This window comes from Bombyx mori, chromosome 8, assembly GCF_030269925.1.
Source record: "Bombyx mori chromosome 8, ASM3026992v2".
In the NCBI taxonomy this organism is placed as follows: Eukaryota; Metazoa; Arthropoda; class Insecta; order Lepidoptera; family Bombycidae; genus Bombyx; species Bombyx mori.
Window position 1 is genome coordinate 14,867,373 of NC_085114.1, and position 10,829 is coordinate 14,878,201.

The 10,829-nt window shown below is 38.1% G+C and overlaps 1 protein-coding gene across 4 annotated transcripts in view; it reads left to right on the forward strand.

Moving 5' to 3' along the window:
• Positions 1 to 5,841, forward strand: part of LOC101738115 (6-phosphofructo-2-kinase/fructose-2,6-bisphosphatase) — a 38,149-nt gene extending 32,308 nt beyond the window's left edge. For 2 of the 4 annotated variants that reach the window (XM_038012412.2, XM_004923605.5), the window contains exons 9-10: positions 2,066 to 2,095; positions 4,787 to 5,841. In XM_038012412.2, coding sequence (XP_037868340.1) covers positions 2,066 to 2,095; positions 4,787 to 4,876 — 120 coding nt within the window. In that variant the 3' untranslated portion in view covers positions 4,877 to 5,841. The remainder of the gene's footprint in view (positions 1 to 2,065; positions 2,096 to 4,786) is intronic. The other 2 variants (XM_012697953.4, XM_004923606.4) reach the window with 1 other exon arrangement.
• The last annotated feature ends 4,988 nt before the right edge of the window (positions 5,842 to 10,829 follow it).

Here is a 10,829-nt window from a genome sequence, read left to right on the forward strand (position 1 = left end):
TTGCGACGAAGGGCTCGATGAGTAAATTAACCCACAGACACAGCCCACTGAGTTTCTTCCGAATCTTCTCAATGGGTCGCGTTTCCAATCCGGTGGTAGATTCTGCGAAACACTGCTCTTGCTAGGGCCAGTGTTAGAAACACTCCGGCTTAAGCCCCGAGAGCTCACCTACACGATAGCCTCCCAAGGCTATCAGCATAGGTAGGAAAAAAGAAGTTTTTTGATGATTTGAACGCTACTATTATATTTTAATATTTTACATGGATCAAGGCTGTCCAAACCGCTGCGCGCACCTCTATATATGTGGCCTGCAAAACGTATTTGATAATCGTATCCAAAAAAGAGGAAATTAAAGGCATAAAATATATTCGGTACTAAGTTAAAATATATATTTTTTCTACAAATATTATTTGCGATCATTTTTTTCCGTGAAGACTGATATACTTAAGTTCATTTAGCTCACCATTAATGAACAATTAACGACACTCAAACCTCCCACATTTTAACAGTAAACATAAATTGTGGGGCGTATTTGTGATATTTGCGGGTAGATACCAGTCTGATCATTATATCGTAAACAGCATGAAGAGTGGCGCAAACTTTATACAATACTATTCAAACTTTAACGTCATATTTCAGGAATGATGATAACGAAGTAGGCTTATCAGACCACGACGGGGCAACGCAAAGCCACCGTCGCCCGAACATGTCTTGTTAGATCCCCCGGATTCATTCTCGGTACTTTTAGACCTCTCAAGCACCGGTCAGCACCGTCGTCGATTACGACAAAGAGTTCGACGAACGAACTAACCCATAGACACAGCCCACTGATTTTCTCGCTGGATTATCTCTTATCAGTGAGTCGGAATTCCGATCTGGTGGTAGATTCTTCGAAGAATTGCTCTTGCTAGGGCTAGTGTTAGCAAATTTTATACATATCTGGAATATACCAATAGCTGGAATAGCCTCTTAGATTACCAGCGAATTAGGTAGTAAAAAAAATACCATTAGAATCTGAACAAACATACCAAATAATTTTTGTTGCTATAATTGGATTCTCCGACCAGTGAGATAGTGGATGAAGTTTCATATCGAAGGGTGAAAGGCTATTTTATTTAAGCGACATTTCGCGACATGTAATTAAAGGTCCGTATTAGCATCTACAATTCGATGTTTTTAATCGAACTTCAATTAACTTTATCCCACTCTAAACAACACCTGAAGAATATTTTTAATGATATTTTGTCCAAATTTTTATGTTTAAATGGCTCTCCTGTAAAGTCGCAGAAATGTCGCTCAAACCAAATAGACCCCTCAATATAATAATTAGGTCATTTATGTAATGATTATATAAATAGACTTGTAGTATTTAAGAAGGAATGAAGTGAAGGAATTAAATAACCGTTAGCAAACAACAAATCAAATGTACAGGAGTAATTATAACTTATTAGGGTAAAAAATAATCGTCGAAGCCACCTTTCGTGAATTTATTAATCATTCGAAGCAATCGATAATGAAAAGAAAAAAAACTGATTAAAATTTTCAATGTCACCACAACACTACAATAGGTAACCGGACACTATATAAATATTACTTTAAATTAAAGAGTGTCAATTAAATTAAAATAATTCTAAGAAATCGTTAAAAAAATAATTTAAATAAAAATAAAAATCCAATAATTTTAACATTTTTGACGTCAAACTAAATGCAAAGAATGGTGTCATTTTCGGACAACGATCATTGGTTATTGCATAATTGACAGTTAGCATGTCGTATACTCTCACCCCAAATGACGTCATATGAAATAGATTAGTATATTTTAAAGTTTTCAATATGTATATCAGTTGTCCAGTTCCCTGTTTTCTACACTGTATGCCTGTTCACATTAAAATTACTAATAATACAAAAAATAATTATTACAATGATGAAACACTAACATTATGTATAAAAAACTAAAAAAAACCTTTCATTTCACTAAAAAAAAAACTCACTATGTAAGAAAAAATGTGTAAATTTCGATTTTGAAAAAAAAACAACAACAATAAATTTTAACTTTTTCTAACAGGACAAGGAAGAAGCCACACCTGAGAGCCAAGTATGAACATTTTGAAGCATGATTTTTCCAAATTTAGCTTTAGTCGTTGGCATGAACTAAGTATCGTATGTTTTCATTTCCACAAAGGAAAGGTCGTTAGAATGGTCTGAATATAACGCAAATGTAAGGCCACTTGAAACAAATACCGGGCACTGAAGTAAACTGCAGATCTACACGTGATTTTAGTAAAAAATAAAAAAAATTAAAATTGTGCGCGTGGAAGAAGTGAAACTTCTTTTTCGATGTGTAGTATTGTGGTTTTCTTAAATTTTCATCCTCAAATCAGATTGGTTTTGTAATAGAAAATGCTATGTATAAGAGATGCGATACTTTCAATATTTATATTCTATAATATATTTTGAAATATAGAAAAATAAATCTATATATATTTTTAAATACTTCATTAAAATATTGAACGCTACTCACGGCGACCTGTAACAGGTATACTACGCGCGTGGGTTCGAGTGTCACGCATTCACTCTCGCTCTGTCTCTTTCTATTTCATGGTAGCGTTAAACGTTTAACGCAACCTTATTGGAAGTCTCATTAGAAGTTTCACTTCAATAAATAACTGGGAACAAATCACTCATGATCATCCATCTAACGATCGATTCGATCATCCATCATCATCGTTCCCTCACTGCTGAGGATCGCGACCACATGTGACTTTCCTACCTAGTGTATTACATGAAGTGTGTGTAGTATGTGAAGTACATAGTCTCTTTTTCAAAAGGCGAGATTGCTTGATTGTTTTGTAGTATGTTGTGGTTTATATAATTTATTTTATTTGATATGTATTTCTTATCTATGTATCTATGTATTTATTTTGGTATTGTAATTATAACCTAGTGTTTATTTTCACTCATGTCTGCTATAATTCTTTAAATTATTGCCATGTATTAATTTTATCACAAGTACACACTTCTTGAATCTTTAACTTCATCAACGAGGGTTAACTGGAAGAGAATGCCTGCATGGCGTTAAGTTCGACTTTGTGCAATGTTTTTGTGCAATAAAGAATTTTCAATCAATCAATCAAGTGGCATGGAGTATACGTATATTGTACATAAACCTCAACCTACATAAGCGTCAGTCTCAGTCTATACTTATATAGATAATAAACATCGCACTAATTTTTATCCGGTGTGGGAATCGAACCTGCGACCGTTGCACCAGTCATGGCCGCATTTTTTAAATGTATTTATTGCATAGTTGCGTGCGCCCCCGGTCCGCAGCAATGCTTTCAAACCGTACAGGGTGTCTTGTTAGTCCGCGGGGGTAGGTTACCACCGCCCTGTCTATTGCCGCCGTGAAGCAGTAATGCGTTTCAGTTTGAAGGGCGGTGCAGCCGTCGTACTGTAAACTGAGACCTTAGAACTTATATCTCAAGTTGGAAGGCGGCATCTATGTTATTGATGTGTTGTTTGCAAAGCAATTTGAGGCAAAAATAACCAGGGCGAGGACGATTTCGTTTTTAAGATATATTATCAGATTAATGATTAATTACCCAGCTTAATTAAGAAAAAGATATGGGTGGAGGTTGTGTCTGCGCTGACCGCCCCAAACGACCTTTCCTTGTGATGTGATTTCATACAATTTATATAATAGGATTTTTTTGTAAGATATTTGGAGTTTTGTGAGTGTGGAGTTTCACACTGGGTGCAGGGTGTGCTTTTGGGTCGGAAATTGGGTTTGTTCTGTTGGTGTTTAACCTTAAATTATGTAGCTTTGGGTTATTTCTTTGAATATATTTCCCGTTTTTTATTTAAGGCTATCAAAAGGCGATATTAAGCTTAAAGAAAGGATTCTGCATTTTCCTAATTATTTCCCAATAAATTTCGTAATCAGTTAACTAGGAAAAAAAGTGTGATTGTCACAATTTATTTTAAAAACAACCAATTGAGCTTAAGTCATTTAAATACAGCACGATATCGGGTGCCGATTCACAGAACACATTTATAATAATTAAAATAATGTATTACACATAAAAATCGGTTAAGTCAAAAGTTAACCTGTAGTTTTAACGACACCACTAATGATCGTAATTGTTCAGTATATCAATTAAATGCTATTAAATTCAGTATTTCTATTCTAAGACTTTCTTCACCGAAGGCTGGTAATACCACTGTCTGGCAATACACGAAACTTCAGCTCTATGTTGTGATGGTATGGTATCAACCAGCGTAGAACACGGAATAGATGAACGAATTAAATGTATTTTGTTTTGTTCGTAGGCGAATGGAGCACTAAAAAAACATTAGATTTGTGGTTGACAAAGTTGCAATAATTTTCAAATTCAACAATAAAAATAAAATTATTCGTTTGAATACACTCTAATGTGCGCATAAAAAGTATTAAAAAAGAAACAGAATAAACGAAAAAAACTTTTTTGTTACTGTTAAATGATTTTATTATCGGTTTAAAAAATGTTCATCGATACTAATTCATTTAAAAAACAACTTATAATCGTTTTGTTCGTAAGTGTTTTATATTTTGTTTAATATTAAAACTACTGAACGAAATGTTGCTGTGAATAAATGTAGTAAATTCGAAGCCTAGGTGGTGTAAATTGGAGTGGTGTAATATAAATTAGCTTTAATTGTAATCCACTCAACTAGTTGGTGGTAGAAAGATTAGTGCAAGAATACAATAAGAGATGGCGTTGTTTTCAAATTTTAATGTCGTCCACAGATAATACCAGCGCCGCCCATAAAGCCGCCCGTGCCTCCAGTCCTGAATGGCGAAACGAATGGGGATCAAAACGACGATATATCTCATTGAAAATTCTTGTATTTAATTTTTATAAAATATATTAAGTAATAGCCGCTTTGTAGAACGAGACTGACTCGAGAAAAAATATCAGAAATAGAGATACACAAAGAATTCTGGGTATATTAGTAGTTAGTAACATATTTCATAAATAGAACGAACAGGAAAGTGATAGATATATATTATCTGTCCTTTTCTCTTCATTGCGTAAATTCAAAATGGAAAATGTCGTGAAGTTGTGAAAACGTCGTGAAAATGTTCTCGATCGTCTCGTTTTATAACTGCGGATAATAAAGTTAAGGTTTTTTTATTTATAAATACCTATTGTAGTTACTGGCAACGATGGCGATGAGCGTGTGGCTGTTTGCGAGTGTTCGGAGAGTGATGTTACTTGCATATGTTTGTTAGACGTGACTGGTAAGAGAGTAATGTGGTCGCAGATTCCGGTGCGGGCGCATACAAGGCTTAATGTTTCGTAGCACCACACAATTACGTATGTGGAGTGCGTTTGCGAGTACGCCCGCCACCGGAATGTCTGTGTGTGCCTAGTGCGAGTTATTTAACGTTCTCGATAGCGTAAAAGTTAACTCATATTTGTATGGAGTTGGAACGTTTGCCGCTAGAGGCGCTGTTCCAACTGCCTACAAATTTGAGTTAACTTTTACGCTATCGAGAACGTTAAATAACTCGCACTAAGAACACTGAGCGTGGGTAGGATGCGAAAATCATCGAATATTACAAAATCCTTGCCACTAATTACAATATAACGTTTAAATATGTAACGATTGTATCGTCCTTTATAAAAATATAAATTAATTTAATAAAGTATAGGTATATTATGTATATAATTTTTCTGGTTTCGTGATCATATCGTGATATGACAGTGCAGCGTGGGCCGGGTTCGTTCACGGTTCGTGCATGTCGCGTATGTATACAACATAATGTTTCTTTGAATTAATAAATAAAATCACATAGAATTTTCTGGTTTTAAACATTAAATGTAATAATAAAAAATCATATTTTATTCTACGAATCCTAATATTGCTCGTTTGAAATTCCTTAAAAAACACAAAAAAAAAACTAATTAATACAGGTTACGTAACACGCAATGTAAATTTAAATGATCTAAGTTTTGAAAACATGCTCCGCACCTCTTCACACAAACCCAACGGTAAAGGAAACTGTGGAAGCCGAATTAACTCTGATTTAGAACATTACAATGACGTTAGCGCAAAGCAATATTCCTTTGCGAAGTCTCGCTGTATTAACAGTATTCACATATCGTGAACCCGCAATGTATAGTGAACAAAATTTTCATTCAATCGACCTCTGCTTGAAGCGTTTTGTTTTTGTAATCATTCAGCCTTGCGTGAGCATATGCGCTTGAGAGAAATAAGAGTCGTGTAATTATTAGTGTTTATAAAAACTAAACTTCGATAGTTCACTTTCTGTTATGGCGAATGTTGCTATAATATCAATAAAATTGTGCAGCTCGAACGAAGTGAAACTTGCGTTGCCCCGACTGCTACTCAGGAAGGGTACATTTTAAAATAACTGTACAGAGCGTTCAAAGAAATGTATTAAATGAACGTGAGGTCGATGAATTTGAGACTGACAAACGAGCTAAAATTGTTAAATTTTAAGTCATCTTTCTTTTTTACTATTTTTAATTTAGAATCCAAATAAAACTTTAATTTTTTTTTTATTCACCTGATCAAGCTAATAGTTAATCAATATAGTTAAATGACTTTTCCATGTTTACACATTTCAAGGTAACCTGTGGCAAAATTGTTCTGTCACTGTCATTGCTGATGGCCATTTGAGCACGATAACAAAGCTAGACGGAAGTTGTTAAAGCTAACTAGGTGATAAGATGTGCTATACGTGTAGGTGAAATCGGTCGCCTTTAATTTGGTAGTAATAAGTTTGTTCATCGTTCGCTAGCGTCAAACGCGTCAACACTATGACCTATATTTTTCCACTCCTCCATTTTTAATAAATATAAAATCGTATGTATATGTTCATTATTTAATAAGGATTTATACAAAATGGCTATAGATATCAAAAATAATGTAAATCGTGTATGTATAGTGAGGGGTAGATCTCAGGGGTATTTAAAACTATGGGTTAGTCACCAATATCGAATTTCGAATTTTAATCTTCCTTTATCACAAACAATTTTCAATTTTAAACAATAATTACATTTAGACGCGGGCGCACGCTATTCACACTCAAAACGGAAGCGCCCGGAACATAGATTATACACTGTTGAAAAGATTGACATAGATGCTAACTATGTATAGCGAGCGGGCATACGGCCGCGAGAGTGACGTACCGGTCGGTTTGCTACATACTCCCCCTCTAGTCCTGGAGGACGCCCTCGCTCCTGGACTAGCATCTCATTACTACTGGGCTGAGGGACAGGCGCAAGACCAACCATACCACCAGCTGCGGGAGAAAGACGTGGAGCTTCAGCACATGGTTCAGCATGCCGTGTCGTCATATGCCCTGGAACTCGAGAATCTGTTTTAACATTCTTTGGGGGACGACCACGTTTCTTTTTAGGCATCGCCGGCCGCGGAAGAGCATCACTCTGATTCTCACGGTATAGAGTGAGATCGTTCACATGATATTTCCCTAAAACTTCATCAGGTTTGTCAACATGCGCGACGTGGTAAGTAGTAGGGCTGACCTTTTTAACTATGCGATACGGACCATCGCGTTTTGGAACAAACTTAGAAGTAAGGCTCTTAGCGCTCTTACTGAGGACGTGTGATTTGATGAGAACCATGTCACCTTCGTTGAATGTTTCAATGGGCCGTCTCGAACGATCAGCATACCCTTTAGCTTTATCTTGAAGCGTCTCTACACGTTCGCGCACCGCTGAAAAGGAGTTAACAAATTTCCTGAGATAGGGAGTTATTTGGGGAACAAAGTTATCTTTGTCTAGAACAGCACGAAGGTCATGGGTGACTTCTGTGGGGGACCTCATCTCTCTGCCAAATGATAAGTAAGCAGGTGACATACCTGTGGTGCGACATTTAGCGTTATTAAGAGCGAACCGAATCACTGGTAACATGTTTGGCCAGGAAGTGTGGTCATATTCCACGAGTTGTGCTAATAAAGTCTTAAGATCTCTGTTTTTACGTTCGGCGGGGTTTGCTTCTGGGTGATAGAGAGGGATAAGGTTTTGCTTTATCCCCAGGATGGACATGCATTGACGCATGACTGCCGAAATAAATTGTACGCCATTATCAGAAACTAGTCGGCGTGGAAGACCGAACCTCATAAAATACTCCTCTATGAGGACATGTGCACACGCCTCAGCAGTAGCTTCCTTCAATGGGAAAAGTTCTGTCCACCTCGTAGCAGTATCTTCTATTAGCAAGATCCAACGCTCCCCCTGTTTTCCAGGTGGTAACGGGCCGAAAAGATCAACTGCCAAGACCTCGTTGCGCTGGTTCATCACCGGCGTCTGCAATAGACCTGGAGGCTTGGTATTAGCAGCCTTATAGCGTTGACAATGGATACATGCCTTTACATAGTCGGTTATGATTCTTCTTATTCCTGTGAAGTAGAACAGACGTGAGACTTGTTGGTAAGTCCGGTCAATTCCTGCATGTCCAGCGGTAGGGGCATCGTGAAGCTCTTTGAGAATGTCGGTCACTTGATGGGCAGGAATGACTAATTGTGGAGCCTCGGCATCAGAATCCGGATTAAGTCGATATAAAACACCTTGTTCCATTAGAAATCCTCTTTCTGACCATCTTTTAGCAGCAAGTTCATCCACTCCTTCCAGTTCTGTGACGATCTTCTGTATTTCCGGATCAGTCAACTGGTCTTGACGTAACTGGGTAGGTGACTTGGTGGGCAGGTCGCAAATGACAGAACAGATGCCGCAGTTATTTTGTGTTTCGTTGGAACAGATCGGTCTACTTAACGTGTCAGCGACAACGTTAGCTTTTCCTGGGGTGTACTCGAATCTGATGTCAAATTCTTGGAGTTTAAGCGCCCAACGGACCAACCTACCAGCAGGAGACTTTAAAGAAAGCAACCAACGCAAGGGTTGGTGGTCACTGCCTATAATAATTGGTTGGCCGTCGAGGTATGGCCTGAAACGCTCCACGGCCCAGACTACAGCAAGCGCTTCCCGTTCTGTAGTAGAGTAGTTGCGCTCCGCTGCGGTGAGTAGGCGGCTAACATACTCGATAGGCCTTTCGTCCTTGCCTTCCCCTTGAGCTAAAACTGCGCCAAGTGCATAGTTGCTCGCGTCAGTACGCAGTACTAAGGGTTGTTTAAAATTCGCTTGAACAAGTACGGGCGCCGTGGTCAGCAGACGCTTCAATTCTTTGAATGCCTGTGTTTGTTCAGGTCCCCAGCTCCATGTGTAATTCTTCTTGGTCAGTCGAGTAAGCGGTTCTGCTATCTTTGAAAAGTTTGGAATAAACTTCCTGAACCAAGAGCATGTTTGGAGAAAAGTTCTTAAATGTTTTAGATTAGATGGTTCCAGCATATTAAGGACAGCACTGACCTTCTCAGGGTCAGGAGACACACCGTCTGGAGTGATGACGTGGCCCAGATAACGGACCCTTTCTTTGGCAAAAGTGCACTTCTCTCTGTTTACGTGAAGTTTAAATTCAGACAAACGACTAAAAACAGCTTCCAGATCTTGTAGGTGTTGCTGGAATCCTTCTGAAATAATTAACAAATCGTCTAGATAAGCAAGTACTGTAACATCCTTCAAAGCAGCACAGGAGCGTAGACGATCAATAAGCCTTTGGAAAGTCGCCGGCGCATTCTTCAAGCCGAACGGCATTCTTTTAAAACGGTAAGTGCCTAGGGGGCAGACAAAAGCTGTTTTGTCTCTGTCTGCTTCTCGGACCATAACTTGCCAATATGAAGAACGAAGGTCTATTGTGGTCATGTAACAATTCTTCTTCGTACTCTGGAGAAGATCATCAATGCGTGGGAGTGGGTAAGTATCCGATTTGGTTACTTCATTTAAGCGCCTGTAATCCACGCAGAATCTTACATTACCATTGGACTTCGGTATCATCAATGCAGGAGAGCACCAGGCGGATTCGCACTCTTCAATGATGTCATCTGCCAGCATCTTCTCTATTTCATTCTTCATCGTCTCCTTCTTGGAAGGGTTAAGGCGATAGGGCGGCACAGCTATCGGGGGGTGATCTCCGGTGTCTATGCAATGTTCTATGAATGGTGTCGGACCTCCCCCTGCTGTAAAAATACTTTCATGCCGAATAAGGAACTCAGATAATGCTTGGCGCTCAGCTGATTGCAAGTGCATGCCTTCATCATCCCGAAGCATGTTAGTAGAGGCTATGCACACACCACGAGACATAGGTTCAAAAAGTAATTTATAATGCACCTTAGCATCAGTACTAAAATACCATTCATGACGATGAAAATCAATAATAACTTTGGCAGCATTAATAAAATCAATACCCAATAGAGTTTCATTATCATTAGAATCAGGGAAGATTATAAATGGAATGTTAATCACTATGTGTTCTAACCTCACTGGTAATATGGTTGTCAATACATCCATATTCCGAACATGCCCATCAGCAAGTTTGACTCGCCTAGTGGAGGGAGTAAGAGGGTGACCCTTATGCAGAAGGAGAGCATACAGCGTGTGACCAGCAATACAATGCTTAGCTGCTGTATCTATAAGTGCAGTACCCTGTTTACCGAGAACTTGAATTTTGAAAATAGGCCGTAAATGCAAATACCTATCATTACTCTCACGGTCGTACACGGACGCTACAACACTTCCCTCACATGTACAATAATTAAAATTCAGACAATTATCAATTTCCACACATTCGTTAATTTTTCCAAAATTACACTTACTGCCTTTTGTGTCACAGTCATGGTTAGTTGAAAATTTTAAATTATTACGATTTGGTTCAATTATTTGATTATAAGGTAAAAATGAATTCTT